This window comes from Hippocampus bargibanti, linkage group LG12, assembly GCF_051943395.1.
Source record: "Hippocampus bargibanti isolate YZ-2025 linkage group LG12, ASM5194339v1, whole genome shotgun sequence".
NCBI lineage: Eukaryota > Metazoa > Chordata > Actinopteri > Syngnathiformes > Syngnathidae > Hippocampus > Hippocampus bargibanti.
The window spans coordinates 5,039,682-5,059,590 of NC_142745.1; the positions used below are offsets into that span (position 1 = coordinate 5,039,682).

The following is a 19,909-nucleotide window of genomic DNA, read 5'->3' on the forward strand; positions in this document are numbered from 1 at the left end:
GAGAGCATTTTTTTTTATTTTTCAGAAATGAGTATTTCTAAAATTGACACAGGTGTGCACATAGACAAAATTAGCCCCCAAAACCTGGTTGTTGTTTTAATCAGTGGCAGTTAAAAGGACTCCCGGCACAACCATTGTGTACATTGTAACCATTGTGTACGACGTGACACCACAGTGTCACGTCGTTGTTTGTTTCACCCTGTCAGGTTTGTTTCATCTTGGCATGTTTTACTTATGGTTTTGTTTAGTACTTTGGACCTTTCTGTTCTGATGACTTGGTTGTTTGAGATTTAGTTCCTGCTGACTTTATTTCAGACAATTTAACAAATACCCCTTGGTCCTCCCTCCTGCGTGCATTTTTTGGGGTCAACCACCACCACCGCCACCTTGCAAACCCTGTCAACAAATATAGATAGCAAAGTAAAAAGACAGACGTGTAAAAGAGAAGCGACTCGGCGAAGGAGGACACTTGTTTTTTTGTTCTCTGGTCGAGATCAGATTTCATAAAGATTCACATGATTGCCTCATAACAAAGCGGGGAGCACAGAGAGAAATGAAATGGGGAGATGAGGAGTAGGGTAGAACCATGATGAAAATGATAAATAGTTGCTTGCTGTCCCTGTTGCGTTCTTCTTTGTCTCTAGTTTTTATCTGCGGTGTGGGGGGCTTAACTTATTTGATTATCCCAACTGTAATTCAAAAAGGAAAAAGAGACAAAGGCAATAAGAGAAAGAGGATTTTCCATTTGTGAATCTCTGATTGGATGATGTTTTGTTGCCCCATATTCTTTCGACACTGCTTCCCCAGACTTCACAGTTTCACCGTTGACTAACAAGAGAGAGAACCGTGACCTCATCACTCTTTGTATTTAGGATTGGCAGGAGACCAGACGGCGGCTCCCATGCCGCTGTGCGTGTTTGACTTAGTCTGTCTCGACTGATTTACTCAATGTCTGAGAAAGAATGACTGGAACATACCAGTCGTCATTGCATTTCAAATATGACACTCAGGTCATATTACATTAGTGGGCTTGAGAAGCACGGCTGTCATCAGCCCTGCTCTTTCGACCCGATTAACCAGTTCAGTTGAATTCATCGTGTTGGTCTTTGTGTTCACTTAAGTGATTAATGTACCTGACTCAATGCCACTCCCAAGTGTGCCAAATGTCATTTTAGTCGGTTCTGATTTTTCCGGGGTCATCAGGAGGGATCACTTTTCATGAGGATTTGAGAAGCATGGTTTCTCTAAAGTCAGTCCCAACATTTTTATTTAATATGTGTGTTGCCGGTGTAGGGAGTTCATTCGAAATTGAGAGAAAAACTCTAAATGAGGAACGTATTTTGCGGTGTATAGGGCGCAGTGGAGTATAAGGCGCACCCTCAATGAATGGTGTATTTTCAAACGTTTTTCATATATAAGGCACACCTTCAACGAATGAAAAAAGTTTTCCAAATATAATTCGTTTTCAAATATAAGGCACACTTCATGAGGCTCTGCAATAGAAGCTGGGGAGTCGGTAGCTGCTGACAGGAGTTGCGAGACCTGTTGTGGCTCAATATAAATTCACATATAAGGCGTACCTGTGTATAACGCGCAGGGTCGTCTTTTGAAGAAAATCAAGGCTTTTGGGTGCACCATATACACCGGAAAATACGGTAACTATTTCTGATCAGGAGGAATCAGCATTAGTGAATGGTTGAATGGCTGAGTGGCTTAAAAATAGACAAACACACTGAGTCAAAAGGCAAAATTGAAAACGCAGCGTTGTTATATTCTCTCCAATTAGTTAACATCAGCAGAATTTGAGGGTCTTTTATTTGAAACGCTTATGACCTATAAAACACAAGGGAAGCTAATCAAACTCATTGTCATGTTTGATTGCTCAAAAATAGATATGTTGCCTTGTATTATGTGTTTATTAATTTAGGGCACAGGTGTCAAAGTCAAGGTCCGGGGACAAACCTGACCCGCCACATCATTTTATTCGGCCCGCGAAAACAAATCAAGCATGTCAAGTGCTGTGATGCTTACTAAAGTCCAATCCCAAAATTTAAATTGTGTCATGTAAACCACAATAACAGTCATTATTCTTGATTTCAGATTTGAAAACTAGTTATTCATAATTTGTTGTGGGTTCTATATGTAATACAGTAAAGTCTCGTTATATCGATATCGGATATATCGATAGTCCCGGTTATATCGATACTATTTCTATGCACGCACGGAGAAAATTACATGCAAACAGGGTCGGATATATCGATAGTCCCGGTTATATCGATATTTTTTCGGACTCCCTTGAATATCGATATAACGAGACTTTACTGTATGGGGAGAAGTTGGTTTCCATTCAATTCATAACGGCCCTCAAAAGAAAACCACAACTACAATGTGGACCGCGGCAAAAAAAGAGTTTGACAGTAATTCTATAATATAGAGTCACTGTACAGTATGTTTAGAGGATGCCTGTGTCTTGGAAAAACAGAACACATCACATCCTATTTATTTACTAACTATCATATTTTGCCTGTGTTTATTTCAGGTGCAAGAGTGGCTATGCCTGAACTGTCAGATGCAGAGAGCGTTAGGGATGGATATGACCACACCGCGATCCAAGAGTCAACAACACATAAACTCTCCTTCCCACGCCGCCAAACCAGAACCCAAACCTGACACTTCTTCTCAGCCTCCCCCTCAGACGCAGACAACTCCTCAGACCCGGCCAGGACAAACACATCCCGCTTCAGGCCCTTTGAAACAGACTGGTCCAACTGGCCCAGGTCAGCCACACACAAAGTTGCCTCCGGGGGCAGTGCCTCTCCCCGGCATGGCCAAAGCACCATCCCAACCCGATTTGTCTCGAAACTCACCCGCCCACCAAACTCACCACCCTCGCCAGGACCAGACGCGCAGCGCAGGCAGCTCTCCTTCACGACAGCCTCCACCTCCGGAGCAGACCTTTGGGAAATTGTTTGGCTTTGGAGCTTCTCTCCTGAACCAAGCCAGTACGCTTATATCTGAGACCACTCAGCCCCAACAACCAGCCGCAAAACAGGCCCCTAAACCAGTTGGACCTCACGGTCCAGGACCTGGGACACCTAAACACTCAGGACCTCCATCTTCACAACAAGGGTCTAGACCTCCTCCTCAGCAGCAATCTGCTTCTTCAGATTCCTCCAAACCCAAAGCTTGTTGTCCTCTTTGCAAGACGGCCCTTAACCTCGGTCACACAAGTGAACAACCCAACTATAACACCTGTACCCAGTGCCACTCCAAAGTGTGCAACAAGTGCGGATTCAACCCCACTCCACACTTAGTCGAGGTAAGGTCTTGATACATCTAGTGTGCGTTTAAAACAGAACACTACAGATGCTTTATTTCTTTCCTTTTTTTTCTATTTCATGATCAGAAGATAAGCTTCCGTTAGAAATGCTGTGACGGATCCTTGCTCAGAGGGTCACGTGGTTATAAATTTGTGACTGTCTCTTGTCAGTGACGTCAAAATTCCTGTGTGGGCGATGAAGCGTTAGGCTTCAGGTGCCGTTAAATGCCATCAATCGCTTATTTTCAACGCCCTCTACTTCAGCTGGTTTTCGTGCTCCATCATAGGGTTCTTTTGGATGTGTGAGGGAGTTGTTCAGTTTTTTAAACCACTTTGGTAGGGTATTTAGTAAGATTGAAGCAATCAGCTATGGACAAAATATAACATACATGGAAAAATGAGAATAAAAAGATTATTGAATCTTTGGGATGGCACATAATGGAACTCCCTGCACCCAGTGGTGCAGGTAGCTCGTGCGGATGGTTAGAGGCGCGAAGGGAGAATAGGAGGGCCTAGCTGTTTGGGAGCGCTTTTGTAAAGACCTACAGGATGTGAAGTCATTGAGCGGAAGTGTAATAAGAATGGAGGTCAGAGAAAACAAAACGATGTGTAAGTATGTGTAAATAAAAAGATGTTTAAAATGTGTTCGTATAGCGAATTGTCTTCACACTTATCGGAAACTCAGAGGTGGAATTCATTAGTTATGTTGTGATAACTTGACTCGGACTGTATGGCGTCTGGTTTTCATAAGCTCCAGTACAGGGCATTCACAGATCACTATGGAAACACCGAGCTGGTTTGTTTCTCCATACATTGCTTTCATGCTTTACTGTTTATGGAGATAACAATTTCCCAAACCTTTCGATGACTTTTATTCTTTTATGTGTGTTGTTTTTCTACCCCATTCGGTATGATCCAAAGCCATGAGGTCCATTATTTGACAGTGCCGCAAACACATTTTGGTTTTGTTCCAATTTTGGTTTTGTTCCAATTTTGAATCCAACTTGATTTCCACGGTGTGTTTGACACAGTCCTCATCCTCTTTCCAAAGTCTGCAAACTTGACAGTTCTCAATCTTGCCATCATTTCCCTGACACTCCATGTAGAAATGAGCTGCCTGTCTCACCAGGGTTTTTGAAAGTACTTTGTTATTATACCCATTCATGAAGGGAACCTTGTCTAGTTCAGATGTCTCAAATAAATAACCTCATCGCCATTCATTTGCACATCCGGCGGCGTGGACTTTGTTTATTCATGTTTTAAATGTGAGATGAACATCACATTTCTCGAGGCTAAGCATAACTAAATGTGCTTGCCATGAGCGTTTTCTTAGTGTTTCTGCAAAGATAAAATACCTTATAAACATTTGCAACGACAGTCTGGAGTATTAGTTATGATCCATCCCGTTTTGAACAAAGTCGTGATGTAGATGTTCAGCTACTGGTATTTAGTACTTTGCTGAGTGAATTTCCCTTTCAACATAATACATTGTAAAATTAAATCTAAAATGTATTCACTATAAAAGTAGTACAGTAACACACACATTATTTTTTGTACAGCACAAATATTGACATTATCGTGACAACATCCATAACTCATCTTCAAACATAGCTTGTTGTCGCTCCTCTCTAATCTGTAGAACAGACATCGTCGGTGTGAAAACAAGCGGAGGAGGAGAGAAGTGATCGAGGTGATAAATGGAGAGAGGAGAGTGAAAATTGGAGATAACGAGTGTGTGGACGTCAACTTTGTTGTGTTGCAAAGCAGCCCTCATAAATTAGCGGCCAAAAAGTCATGGGTGTCTCAAATACGAGATGTCCTTGCGTTGGGAATCCACGATCACACCTCTCAAGGAGATTAAGAGCAACCCTGTCTGTTTTTTTTTTGTGTGCACTGCATGCATCTTCATTTCTTATCGGAACAGAGGAGAGCCTACGCAGCAATGTGAATGCTCAACTTTGGCCCTGTCTTGAATGTAAATATATGAAAATGTGCTTTCGACATCATTTGTCATGTGCACGTTGACCTAAGTGTTTTGCTACAACATTATTTGTCCATATTTGCGCACAGATACGATGTGGTCATCGCTTTTAAGACACACACTTAAAGGCTTAAGCACTTAAAACATCATTAGTAAGAATATGGATTTTTTTTTTCCACGCAGCAGTCAAAAATGTGTGGGGAAACATAGCCCATCAATTATTCAATGAGGGAGAATATTATAAATAGTTCATGCAGTGTAGACCAGAAAGAGAGCTGTGTTTGATTTCTCATGCCACATAAGGTCAATATGTTCGTGTGTGCACACCTGCGTGAGGAGACAGCTGATTGCCTGACATGGATAAACATGAGAATTAAGAAATGAAATTGCATACCAGCACATCTGGGACCTTAATGATTTTGTGCAGTATAGAAGGGATAAAGTCAACATGCCATTTCAGAACTTGTATTTGCGACATCCTATTAGGTGTTAGCCTCGTATACATATTTGGTCCCCTGACAGCACATTGGAGATTTATATGTCCATCCATCCATTTTGAAAAGCGTCTGCTATCATCCATCCATCATCCTTCCACCCATCCATCCATGCATCCATCCATGCATCAATCCATCCATCTAACCTTCCATTTATCCATCCATCCTTCCAGTCATCCATCCTTCATCCATCCATTTTGAAAAGCCTCGGCTGTTATCCATCCATCCTTCCTTCCATCCTTCCATTCATCCATCCATCCTTCCACCCATCCATTTTGAAAAGCCTCTGCTATCATCCATTCATCCTTCCATTCAACCATCCTTCTATTCATCCTTCCATCCATCCTTCCTTCCATCTGTCCATCCATCCATTTTGACAAGCCTCTGTTGTTATCCATCCATCCTTCCATCCATCCATCCGTCCATTTTGAAAAGCCTCTGCCGTTATCCATCCATCCATACATACATCCTTCCATTCATCCATCCTCCCATCAATCCTTCCACCCATCCATTTTGAAAAGCCTCTGTTGGTATCCATCCAAACATCCATCCTTCCATACGTCAATCCATTCTTCCATCCATCCAACATCCATCAATCCATCCATATCCATCTATCACACCATCCATCCATCCATTTTTTACGCCGCTTATTCTGTTCGCGGTCACTGCAAACTGGAGTCTATTCTAGTTGACTTTAAGCGATTGGCCAACTGCTGTGACAAAGCAATTCTCATCCGTACAATGACACTTTTTATCATTTGCAACACCATCTGCAAGAACTACGCTTCAGCTCATTTTACTTGCACCTGGAACTCAGAATGCAGTAAAACGCTGAATGTTAAGCACATGATGAAATGTAAAGAGGAAATGAATCAAAAACTCTGATGTGGAAGAAAATGCACCCTTCAAACACAATATTTATTTCATTTACATTCCGCTGACAATTGGCACTGTTTTCTCAGCTAACGATTTGTTCTCTGTACCCATAGCAACTCTAATCCTTTCATCCATTTAGCAATTTCTCCAGTCACGAATATCCACAGACGTCAATGGCCTTGGATATGCACAGCATATATTTGTACATATATTAGCACCGCAGGAACGCAGCAGCAACTCTCGCACAGGAGCAAGTATTGATGAACATGTCATTCTACTTCTCAAACATTGCTGGAAGTGTTTTCTGAAGGTTGTCACCGGCCCGCATGTCCCCCAGGAATTCCTTCCAAAGCCAGATGGCTGGCGACATCTCGCATCCAAGCCTGCCGTGCGCAGCCTGGCTGCTCCCCAAGTGACAACGGTACACAATCAGCGATTCAAACAGCCACCCGTCCCCCGTCAGCTGCTTTTAATACTTCTAATATCCATTTGTACTGCTTGTTATGCAAGCCGGTGTGCACAAAGACAAGTTTGCTGCTCTCAATAAGAAAAACAAAGTTGAATTGAATGAATTTTAATTCATACTTATTTTTTTTGTTGTTGCTTACACTTAGTCAATACTTTCGACATTTTCCTATGTATGTGAAAATAGAGCTTTGTAGAGGATGAGGAAAAACTTTCCCTTTCGCTGCATTCTTGACTCCCCTCCCTTGCCTCACTCTCAATTGTCGACACACTCACATGCACTCACATACTCCACCTTATCATCACTCTTCTCCCGACAAATGCATCCCTTACTTGAAGACTACTTTCAGATGACATTGATTGAGTTGGCAATTACTTGCGGTTGTATTGCTCTCTGTTGACTTTGCAACACAGATGCTTAGCCCTCTCTTGTTCCAGCGTGTGCGGCATTTGTTTTATATCTTTCTTTATTTTTAGCAGCAACAGCAGGGAGAGCATTTTAAAACCCCTGCGCCTAATACGATAACATTACAGGAGGTGATTTGGATGTACAGTAAGAGAGAAAAAAATAGAGGAAGTGAGTATAATGTATGTGTGTGAGTTGGCGGGAGATTTGGGGGGGCATTTTGGATGAAAGAGCTAATCTTTTTAATCTGCGTTGAGGGAGTGTAGCGATCCCCACAAGCAGAGTGCTTAACCACCCCCCCCCCCCCCCACACACAACATTGTAATGCTCCACCCACACAAATAAGTGCCATTTGAGAATTGTCTGCCTAGTTGTATGATTACACTAATACAAAGTCTTGTAAATATGCTCCCATAGAGCAAATACGAATGACAAAACAAAAGTGAAGTGTAACTCTTGCATTTCCGACTAACGGGACAGTGACTCTATGGACTATGTTTAATCCACAGAGAACTCTAGGTCAACGTGTACCTCTGCTGCAGACATGGCATGACGTGGTGTTGAGCATTGACTATTTCCTGAATATATGGCACCCAGTACATCCATGTTTAGGATGACGATCGCTCACCTTTCTTGGATCTTGGCGGATGGTACGAAACTCGATTTAATTGAAATCACTGTAACTGTATATCAAGGATTAATGACAAAAAAAATGTTAACGCTTTCACTGCCAGATATGTGCATTATTATTATTATTATTATTATTATTATTATAATAATAATAATAATAATACATTTCATTTAGAAAAACGTGTCCACTCCAGTGCCAGGGTTTTGTCATTGTCACTAGAGTTCCCGGACCTACAGAATATTGAGTTTTAGGACTACATAAACATTCAATGCAGCGTGAGAAATCTTAGACTCTCTTTTTTTTAATCAGAAAAAATGAGTTATTTCCTAAATTATATGGGTCCTGAGTTATATGAGCTTGAAATGAGGGTGGCTGTCCAAAATACAATGCAATATATACATCTTGGTTTATATAGGGCTCGAACAACAGCTGAAGCTGGAATGAAGCCCGAACTTGGAAAAAAGGGAAATGCTGTCCCCTTGTGGAAAGAAAAAAAACATTGCCAGAGGCCATGTCCAGCGCTTTATTGGCACCCAAACAAGAAAAAACAAAACCCGTATACATTTGCGAATGGCGCTCTACGTCATATTTTCAATTCCCGAATAAATTTGAGTGAATAAGTTAATGTATCGTACAGTAATACATCAATATATCACAATTAAAATGAGAGGTAGGACTCTGTAATAACGATAATTCAAAAATGTCAGTAGCTTTATTGTTATGCCTTCTTCAGAGTGAAAGGAAATTGATAAGTGAGAGGAAAATGAATAAGGAGCAAATGCATTTTTACCTGCTAAGCCGCCGTGCAGTATGCGGTTCATTTTTCACAAGATGGCACTGAAGTCAGCCTCCACCTGTTCCCCGTTTTGGCTACACTCGCAGCTTTTGATGAATGGCTGTCCGAGAAGCATATAGAACTTAAATTACCAACCTCTCCCCCATCCTTTGCGGCGGTGTTTTATGCCTCTGCCATGCTTCTCTTACCTCATGAGTGAATGTGTCTCTGCTAGGCCTACAAGGAACCTCAGCATTGGTTTAATCACCCTTGCATAACTCATCATCTTAAAGGCCCCTTGGCTACGCTAACGAGTTTTAGCGATGCTCTTGGGGTGGCCTCTGGTAGCGCCATGTCCATTCTGTTGTCAGAGCCACGGATGTGGGCGAGAGCACTCCTCCCACCCCTGCTTCTGGATCGTCCTGTCTCAACACATCATTTCACCCGCCTGATGGGTGTACCCGCTCCCTCTTCTTTGCAGCACCCCAGGCAAGCAACTCCTCCCTAATGCGGGCATTAGGGAGAACGAGGGGGTTCATTTTGAGTGTTCCGTGTTCTCTTAGCTCGGAGGCTGCAAACACAAAAAGGCACGCGACACAAATTTGAGCTTTGAACAGGATTTGAACAAATTTGAACAGGAGCGCGTAGTTGTATGTCAGTGGACATCCAGACAGCAGGAGATCTCTGATGAAAGGGTCACGAGATTGACAGACAAAATGAAAGCGATGAAGCTTGCTGATCGCTCACATATTACATTTAACCCCTTGCTAAGCTCTCTGTGCTGCAGCTGTCGGGCAGCTGACCAGATCAGTTAGCGAGGGAGGGCGAGCATCGCTCTGAGGCTTGGGCTGACAACAATAACAGTGCAGCCCAAAGTTAGATGAGGACATTTTGCCCAACGAGCGATGGGCAATCCACTGCCTCCATGTAGCAGAAACGCTTCAGCTTGACTTTCCGCAAAGTTTACTGCCGCAAGCAAGTGCAATGTACTTAAATGGAGTCACTGCGGGTTATGTGTTTGAATGCTGCGTACTGAGTCTGTTTCAAAGCCATTCTAGGCGTTGTTTGCTTGCTTGAGATGGCCATTTACTATTTGTAGACAGGGTATTAGGCAATATCAGTCTCCTTGTTCTTTTTCTTGAGGGAATAACACCTGTCAAGTATTGTTTGTTGTCCTCTAATGCTCATAAATGCTATTTTGGCCTCAGACTGCCTTGTTATTATGAAGCCAGTAATTTCCTTCTCTGTTTTAGAACATCAGTTCAGACCTCCAATAGATGCTTTTGATTTCACAGAAGTAGCAATGTATTGAAATGTAGAACCGTAAAATATATTCCAATCAAAGAACCCACAAGATATTTATTATGAAGGAATTGTTCGCATAATCCTAACGCTGGCTCTACAGGTTTTGAAAGCAATGTTACTGTGACATGCGCCTATGTGTAGAAGAAAAATCACGGTATAACCGGTGTAACCTTTAGAACGATTTATTTTAAAGCAAGTAAGAGCAATTGTGGGCTTGCAATAGTAGATAACAAGACGTAAATCTTTCACAGGGAATTTATCAAGTAATTACCTACGTGCTAGGTGACATTGGGAGTCAAATGCACGCAGGGATCAGTCGCAATCACAATGCAGCATAAACATGTCAAATTAGAATCCAAATTGTGACTACGGCGAATAAGTCAGCTGTCACCGTTGTGATAATTTGCAAGCTGTAAATTTGACAAACACAGCTTGTGTTTGCTGGAAGTTAGTTTTAGAAGCTTGTCTCACAGAAAACATGGGTACAAGAGCTTGTCTGATTAATGTGTCCTGGGGCCACACACATGCTGTCAACACACAAGCCTGTTTGGACGCATCTGCCCGCCACAGCATAAGATTGTTTTGCAGCTTTAATAACATTTTCAAAATGAGATAAGCGGATAGAGGTTTTCCCTGCGCGAATACAGAAAAAGCAAATTTGAGTCTTTCATCTTATGTCGTCGCCAACGGAGAATGAGAACAACCCGTGCTCTGATGCTACTGACGAATCGCGTAATTATTGACAGGCACATTGTTTTTCCAACCACGTTCTCTTGTCACGTTGTTTCATTGCACTGCCATTTTGCCTGAATGCCAATTAAAGCTGCAAAGGTGGAGATCAGAGAATGACTAACTGAATGTGAATGGGTGATCAATAAGGTAGTTGCATGCAGAATACTGTGCTGTTTTAGTGCCCTTTTTAAAAGAAAGACTGTTGAGGCGCAAGAAATTCATCACATACGTACACGTCAATCTTTCTCTCTCTTTCTTTCTCACACACACATTCTTAAAGCAACTTACCGATTTACAAAGCTTACTTTTCAAATCAAGCCATCAATAGAGTACTGAAGTTACTTTTTCAAGGTAACTGGCAACATTGTCTAGAATTCTTGAAACATCGTAATTAAGTCATTCACTGCCAAACCGAATTTATTCGGTAATTGAAATGGACGACATGGAACACCATTCCCGAATTTGTTCGGGTTTTGGTTTTTCTTGCGGGGGGTGTTGATAAAGTGCTGGTCAGATCTCTGGCAATGTTTTTCCCTCCCACAAAGAGGCAGGATTTGCCTTTTGTACAGCGGCCCCCATTTTAGGATCAGATAACTCCATATAACTTGGGAATTAGCTGTATTTTTCTGATGAAAGAAGAGAGTCTAAAGTTTCTAATGCTGTATTGAATATTTATGTGGCCCTAAAAGTCAATATTCTTTATGTCCTGCAATTTGTGTGAAAATGACAAAAACCCTGGCACTGGAGTGGACTCATTTTTGCACATCTGGTATGACACATTCACTAGTATGGCACTGATATGACACATTCACACGAATAAAGTTGATGGTACTCTGAAAGTTTGTCAGACACTTGAAGAGGGACTCAGTTAAAATTCAATGAAGGCATATTTTTTAGCTTGCATACATGACTCAGCAAGGCGTCTCATGAACTTACAATTGCTTGCTATTTCATTTTCACCTCAAAAGGGCCTGGCCACCATGCGTCGAAGTGACTTTGACTTGGCTTGAGTGCCGCTTGCTCTGTGGATGAGCCTTCATTTCCTCTCTAATCCACAGGCCGGAGCACGTGTCCCCATTGAAGGAGTCGCGGGGGATTGACCTATATACCTGCTGACTCTGGCCGACCTGTCACAGCTGTGGCGTGGCGTGCCACGTCCTAGCACACTCCTGTGACGTGCTCGCTCACGCTTCACGCTGCGCACTTGCTCGTCGTAAACCGCGTTTATTCAGACCGTATTTCATGGAGCTTCAAAGATTTAGGGCTCAGATTTTGTGCCTACTTTGCAATTTTATCTGCCGCACTCTTGTAAATCCTGTTATGTGCCTTTGCTTGTGATATCAACTCTTCAGGTTCTGAGTGCTGACTGAGCCAAACACATTTCCACACTCACCTTCTCAACGCCTGCCTTGGGAAATGTGTCCAAGCAGGTGTTGAGAGTGTTGTCCAAGTCGTAGTTCTACTGACATCTTGCTGTCCTGACCTTCACTTTTTTTAATTAATTATGATATCCTGTGTGGCATCATTCATTCATTCATTATTCTTTCTAATACACCAAATGTGAACAATTATTTTGAGTTGCGGCTGAATGAATTTTTTTATGGGTGTTTTCCTGATGCGTACGATACAGACACTACCCAACTTATGAACATTTGAGTTATGAATTACGGCACATCTGAACATTTCCAGCCTGCCCTTTTCCAGCCTACCTTGCTTGCAATTGGCTGCGTACTGTGCTTCACGCACACACACAGACACATTGGAGATTTCAAGGGCTGAAGTGTTGCCAATGAGTTCAGGCCCCGATCCGCCGAGCCAGCTTACGATTGGCTGTGGAGAGTATGAGGGCGGGGAGGAAATCCCTCTTACCAGTCGGCGCTCCAAGAGGACACGATGCATAACAAAAAGTAATGGCTGCTGGCACGCAATTCAGTAATTATGTGCCAGCAGCTTCAATAATGGCCCAAGGATCTATGTTATCATACAACAGTCAGTGTGAATTTATTTTACGACTGTTAGAGCATCTGTGTTTTATACTTCCCCATTCAGTATTTGACTTAAACATACATTCCATACAAAATATAGCACTGAAGCAACTTACCATCAAATTCACCTTACGAACGACTGCTCGGAACATATCTCGTTCATATGGTGGGAGCGTCTGTAGTTGATGCATTCATCAAAATGCTTTCAATATTAGGCGTTGCTCATTAGAGTGTACCTTATACTGTGCCACTCATGCATGCCTTTAGTGTGAATGGGAGTGTTGTTTGCCTATATTTGCCTTGCGATTGGATGGGGACCAATACAGGGTGTACACCGTCTGCCAAAGTCAGCTGGGATAGGCTCCAGATCCCCTCACATCCTAATAAGGGCAAGCAGTATAAAAAATTGGGTTGATTATTGTAAGCACAAAGAGATTTAATGCACATAATCAAATTTAATCTTTTAATGTTTACTTTCTTTCTGTGGTCTTTGCTAACATTTGTCACTTGGGCAGGATGGTATCTATAACTTGGTGATGCTTATTTTAAAGGTCAAGTTTTACTCTCCAACAATGCAGCAACTGTAGATTTGTTCAAAACACGCAACAAATGTGTTTCTCCCAGCGCAGAAAGGTCTTTTTTTTGTCCGGATCTCAGTGGAAGCAGCTAAAATGTTCATTCCTGCTTAGGTAGGCAAGTATGTTTAATGGCAGCTGTCATTAGACTGCTCACATTTTGCAGTCTGGTTCAAGGCAGAAAGTCCACATGGGGCAGATACTTGCTGAAAATTGACTGACAGTAGGAGGTTAACATCAAGGTTTTGTCGCTTTCACTCAGTTTGTCATACAATACAATAAAATGTCAGCTACCGTGTGAGTTCATGTGTGCTTCAGCTCTCAAGTGCAAATGTAAGTATTGTGCATGGAAAGGCTGAATACGAATGAATGGAGCATTCCCCCAAGTGGAATATTTAGCAGGGTGCTCGAATCTAGCTGAGGCACCCACGAGTTATTTTGCACTGTGCTCTCATGTTAATGTGTTGGTGGGTGTGTGTGCTTCCACTGGGCTCCAGATTCCGTCATGGAATTCTCCACTCTCTGGCACCCTCCATGGGCAGGAAGTGTACATGTTTTCTCCGCTCTTCAGCAGACGCAATAACCCATTATAATTCCGATATTATAATACGTATATGTTATATATATTATCATAATATATTATAATAAACTGTTTTATCCTCCCCACAAAAGAAATTCCGTCCACCTTTCTGCAAAAGTCAAAAAGATAATTCAGCATTAGCCGACAGAAAAAAGACTTTACAAGCTGAAATCCAACAAATATGGACAGTTTACAGTTGCATATAACCTCCTTTGTGCACATTTGTTGGCTCTCTTTGAACTTGAACTTTCAAACTACATATGTATTTTCCTTCCCTATTTGCTACTTGGTTGTTTGCACCATTTGGTGCTTATTGGATTATTCCAGTCAGTGAGATAATAAAACTGCATACATTATACAATAAGCTTGTGAGAAACATCATTCTTATGTATTTAATGGGTTATTTTCAAAGTGACGTTATGAGGATGCTCATCCTTCTGGGGTTACTCTCTGAATCGTTTTTGAGTGAAATATTTCCTTTATAGTATGCAGCATGATATAATGTTGATGAAAATGGAAGTAAACCGACATGTGCAGACACCTTCGAATGCATTTTTGCACCTAATTAAATGGCAGCCTCCTGGTAGCGCATATACAGAGACAGACACAGAATGCACACCAGCGTATGTTACTTTTCCGAGCTACAGCAGAATCCATTGGGAGCTGGGATCAATCTCTATGACCTTTTCTTTGTGGTAACCTGCAGTATTCAATCTCTCATTATTTTCACAATAAAAGCGCAGCTTTTACGGCAGCAATTCGCCAGGATGGATCATTATAATCAGAATCATCTTTATTGGGCAAGTATGAAGAACGCAAAAGGAAACACACACACAAAAAATAATTTTCGGCGGTAGTATTGCAATAACAAGGGACTGTGGTAAACGAAAACATTATTTATATAGATATCAAAAGGTTTTCCATAATGTAAGGGTGTCATTGTGTAGTATTACGACTCAATGAGCTGTGCTTCAATGTCTATTGTCATCGAGCAGAGAAAAAGTAATCAGTGGTGCAATACAGACGCTCCCCAACTTACGAACATTCGACTTACTAATAACGGTACATACGAACATTTTTGCAGGTACAGTACGTCGAAAAATGTTCGGACAATGATGTTGTACATTATATTTTGTATTGCACGCCTTTTTTCAGGCAAGCTCGCTTGCGATTGGGTGCGTAGAATATGTGGGTGAGGAGGAAATCCCTCTTCCCAGTTGACGCTCCAGGAGTATGCGATGCATAACAAAAGGTAATGGGTGCTGGCTAGTAATTAAGTAATTAAGTGTCAGCAGCTTCAGTAATGGCTTAATGAAGACCAAAGGATATACAGTATGTTGTACAACAGTAGGTGTAAATTGATTTTTCGACTCTTAGGGCATCTGTGTTTTATACTTCCCCATTCAGTGTTTGACTTAAACATACATTCCATACAAAATATAGCACTCCTTAGCAGGAAATGCATCCGATGCTCGGCTTTTTTCAGGATGGAGTTCATGTTGGCCTCCTATCTCATGTCCCGAGAGACTGTGATTCCCCAGAACTTGAAGGTCTTGACGGTTGACACAGGGCAGTTGTGAATTGACTCTGCTTTGTCAAGTGAATTTTGTAAAGCCTCCAGCTGAATTTACATTTGCTATAGCATCAGAATGCCCCCTCACAGAATTGATAATGTTCTTTTTCACTATTCAAGTCATAAATTAGACTCGGCCTACATCTGCCTACAGCATTTAAGCTAATTTTCTGGTTATATGGTCTGTTTTATCATCAGCAGAGAATTGTGACTGTGGAAAAAAATGAAAAATAAACTTCACAATCCTCCAGACAATGTACTGATGTGCAGTATATTGCATTGCATTAAAAGATTTACTTGGAAGAGTGCTTCCAATGCTTTATTGAGCCGAGTAACAGATAACATCAACACAAAATGTTATAAATTGATCTGATTCCAAACTCGTCTCAGTTTACACAGCGTGAAATCGTGGTCTGTTTAGTTGAACACAAATCTTTTATTCTGGTGTCTGCTTGGCATCGATGCACAGGGGAACTATAATTTTGATGGTGGAAATTCCTTTTATTCTACGTCATTGTCATAGATAGATTGACAAAGATGCATTATTTGTTGTAAATATGGTAGTCATTTCCAGACCAATAAAAGTGCAATTGACCTTTTACAAGCTTACTGTCTTGCCACAGCAGTGGAGAATTGGTGCCTTTAAACTTCCATTGCAAATACAGTATACGTATAATGATTATTAGTTTTATAGTGACAGTTTAAGCTTGGAAATGTTTGCTTCTATATATAAATCTGGATCGACCATTCTCACACATTAACATGTTTACCCTTGTTAATTCCACTGCAATATATTTTGACAAGAGTCATGTCTGCTATTATTGCATTATATTGTAGCACTAGGTAGCTAACAAAAGTGTGAGAATGATGCTATTCATGACCAATGAATGATGTTTTTGTGGCTAGGAATAAGCACAACAGACCCCAACCTGAATGCACCGATTAGTGCATAGTCTTGTCAGCCACATCAAGTTCCATGCGAGCCAAGGTGAAGTACACTCTCCAATGAGCAGACGAGTTAACCCCTTGCCATTTAACGAGGTTACCAATTCACTAACGGGATGATCTCACTAACAGCTCCTGCCCCTGACACACGGACACCTCAGCCCACACACAAATGCACACAAATGCAAAAAGTCAAGTGGATTACTGTTAATAGTGCAAAGTGATACCATGAACCATTTCTTCAGTTTTGTCGCTTCAGCTAGAGTTATTTCTACCTCAAGTGCTGTACTTTACTTGAGAAGGGCATTATCGTGTGTTGTTTACCTTGATCTTTGGGAATTGCAGTAGAAGGCTATACAGTATGTCCCAAATAACTCATCCTGCATAATAGCAACTTGATTTTTCGGCACACCGTGTGGATAGAGGTGGGAAGTGCAACCCATATTCATCACCTCCATACTACCTAAAGCACTAAACCACAAATGATTTTCCACTGTCAGATCCAGTTTGGTTTTCACATGTCTACACTTCACATTGGCAAGATTGGTGGCAAGATTGACATCTCAGGAAGATATGAGATTTTGTGTCAAAATATTTCCAATAAATTACTCCTATTTGAACGGCTGTCTAGAACCATTGGTTATATTTACTGGCTATTTTGTTTTGGATAAGAGTGTGTCAACAACTGTATGACATAATGTATCTTCCAACCACCAATAACATGTTGGCTTGTCAGCTACACAGGATTTTTTATGTGTGAGAGTATCAGCACAGATGGTTAGTTCTGAGAGTGCACCTGTTTATATATAGCTTCTCAGTAGAACACCCGAGAGAGAACAAAACAAAGCAAGTCTGTTTGTCGAAGCTGAGACAACAGATTCCTACGGATTTCGGCAGGTGCTCCAGAGTTTGACACAGAAACTCCACTCTGTATTTATGTTGCAGCTTTCATGCGTAGGACCTTTGATGTTTCACGACCTTCATGTACTTCCGGACCAATGAAAGGCTGACAACATGTTCCAATTAACCGAATGACTGTCAGCCTTGACTCATGTCTTACAAGCAAGACAAAGTACTTTGTCTTGCTTGTAAGATATACTTTCTTCAAGGTCCAAAGCTCATTGAATACTTTTTGTTGTTTTGTGCCGTGGAGCAAAATGTCACAGTATTGTATTTGTATTTGTAGTCCACGTTACACGAGTCATCAACCCTCTGTGTAATTCGATATGTTGTCTTGCTCTGTATTGTGGTCTTATGCAAGTCTTGACAGACTGCCTCTTCATACCGCAGGCAAAGTTGATCCTTTGAGAAATAGAGGAATAGAGGGCAAGATTACAAACATGGCGTCAACGCCTCTCATTTCATATTTCATAACCTGTAATATAACCATCCAATTCCATTGAGCTAGCTCAATGATCTGCCGCACTCACCTGATATGTAAGCTGCGTATGTTGAATTTGCTCTTCCTGAAGGTTTTTCTCCTTTCTGTATTTATATTTACAGCACATATATATAATGTTCAGCGTAAAGTCCAAATTATGGTCTGGCTGAGAGCAGATGTGGTATGCTCCATATACTGTAAACACTTATGGCCAGTCTATCGTGACAGATGTTTGAGTTTATATTCACACAGCACTTTTCATCTGTGTACTCAGTTTGAAAGTGCTTAATGTTGTCAAATTAGTGGAACATCTCAAACAGATCAAAGGCCATGTTTGGACAGGTTCAGTCCAGAAAAAAAGCTCATCAGCGTATCTAGTATAAAGTAACTTGATTTTCTATTTTAATGTATTTTTTCTTACAGTATTAATAATTCTTGTTATCTTTTTCTTGTTTTAGAAAAAAGAATGGCTCTGTTTGAACTGCCAGACACAAAGGGCTCTGTCAGGAAGTTTGGGAGATATTCGGGGCCCCACCACACATTCTGTGGGGCCAACCATGTCACAGTCAGGGCCAAGACCCCCAGGTCCTCAGCAGCAAAAGAATGCACCGGGTCCCCAAGTAAGTGGCCCTGCCTCTCCTATGAAACAGGCTGAGTATTCCTCTCAAATCAAGGGGACACGTCAAGCTTCCCCTCCTATCAAAAGTTTCACCCACTCTGTTTCTTCTGCCACGGGTTCTTCTCAATCGCTTCCTCAATCCAAGGCTCCAACACAATCCTTAGTCCAGTGTAAAGGACAATCTCCAAATAAAGGTCCTGTTCAAAGTAAAGGTCCTGCTCAATCTAGCAACCAAACAAAAGGTCAGAGCCAGGCTAAAGGGCAGACTCTGACGAAGGGATCTGTTCAGCCCACTGCTCAGGTTAAAGGTTCTTCGTCTAGTGCCAAGGCACCATCCACCCCTAAATCAGCATCCAATTCTTCCAAGACCTCTCCCAGCGCATTAAAAACGGCACCCACCCAGTCTAAACCTACAGGTACATCCCAGGTACGCAAACAGACACTGAGCCAAGAGAAGACAAAAGTTCCACCTAAATCTCTAAAGGAAGATGTCAAGGCCTCGCCAAAGAAAGCCTTGTCAGTGACGGCCACTTCACCAAAAGAGTCGAAGATGGCAGAAGATGTGCAGAAGACAAGACATCGAGAAGTGAGCTGCTTGATTCTTCGCCTTCTCTTCCCTCCAACAATTCATCATTTTTAAACATTTATAATTTTGTTTCATTTGGTTGCTTGTGTCCATCTTTTTCATTATCTTCACCACAACTTTTGTTTCCATGTTTAACGTCTGTCTGTCTGTCTGTCCATTCTACCAGCAAGTTAGCTAGCTAGCTAGGAGTCCTCTCATTCCTGACATAATGGATAAAATCTCTTGTCACAACTCCATTTAAGTTAGTTCTATCATATTATTATTGTTCTGCTAAGCTGTTCATATTATTATTGTTTTGCTATGCTGTAATAGTTGTTAACAATTTGTTGAATGTATTTTGTTATTACATGGGTTATCAATGTTTATTTCCTTAATTTGTTAACCATAATCACCATGCCCATTCTCTAATATTCAGCAACATGAATATGTTCAGTGGAAATTCAATTGTAATTTTTGTTTTTGTTCCTATTTTTTTTATCAGATCTTTTGTTCTCTGAAGCACTGTTTATGAATGATATGTATCATGACATTTGGAGAATTCAATGCATGACCATGATTCTTCAATATCTTGAAGAATGCATACCAGAATGTACCATGGTCACAATCAAACGTGACAGAATGACATTCGTTTGTTGATGTATTTGTTTTTTTTACTGTCATTTGTCTGTATGCAACACTAAA

The 19,909-nt window shown here is 41.3% G+C and overlaps 1 protein-coding gene across 3 annotated transcripts in view; it reads left to right on the plus strand.

Moving 5' to 3' along the window:
- Positions 1-19,909, plus strand: part of bsnb (bassoon (presynaptic cytomatrix protein) b) — a 51,933-nt gene that overhangs the window by 10,045 nt on the left and 21,979 nt on the right. For all 3 annotated transcript variants that reach the window (XM_089010148.1, XM_089010147.1, XM_089010149.1), the window contains exons 3-4: positions 2,540-3,319; positions 18,482-19,228. In XM_089010148.1, the coding sequence (XP_088866274.1) occupies positions 2,540-3,319; positions 18,482-19,228 (1,527 nt within the window). The remainder of the gene's footprint in view (positions 1-2,539; positions 3,320-18,481; positions 19,229-19,909) is intronic.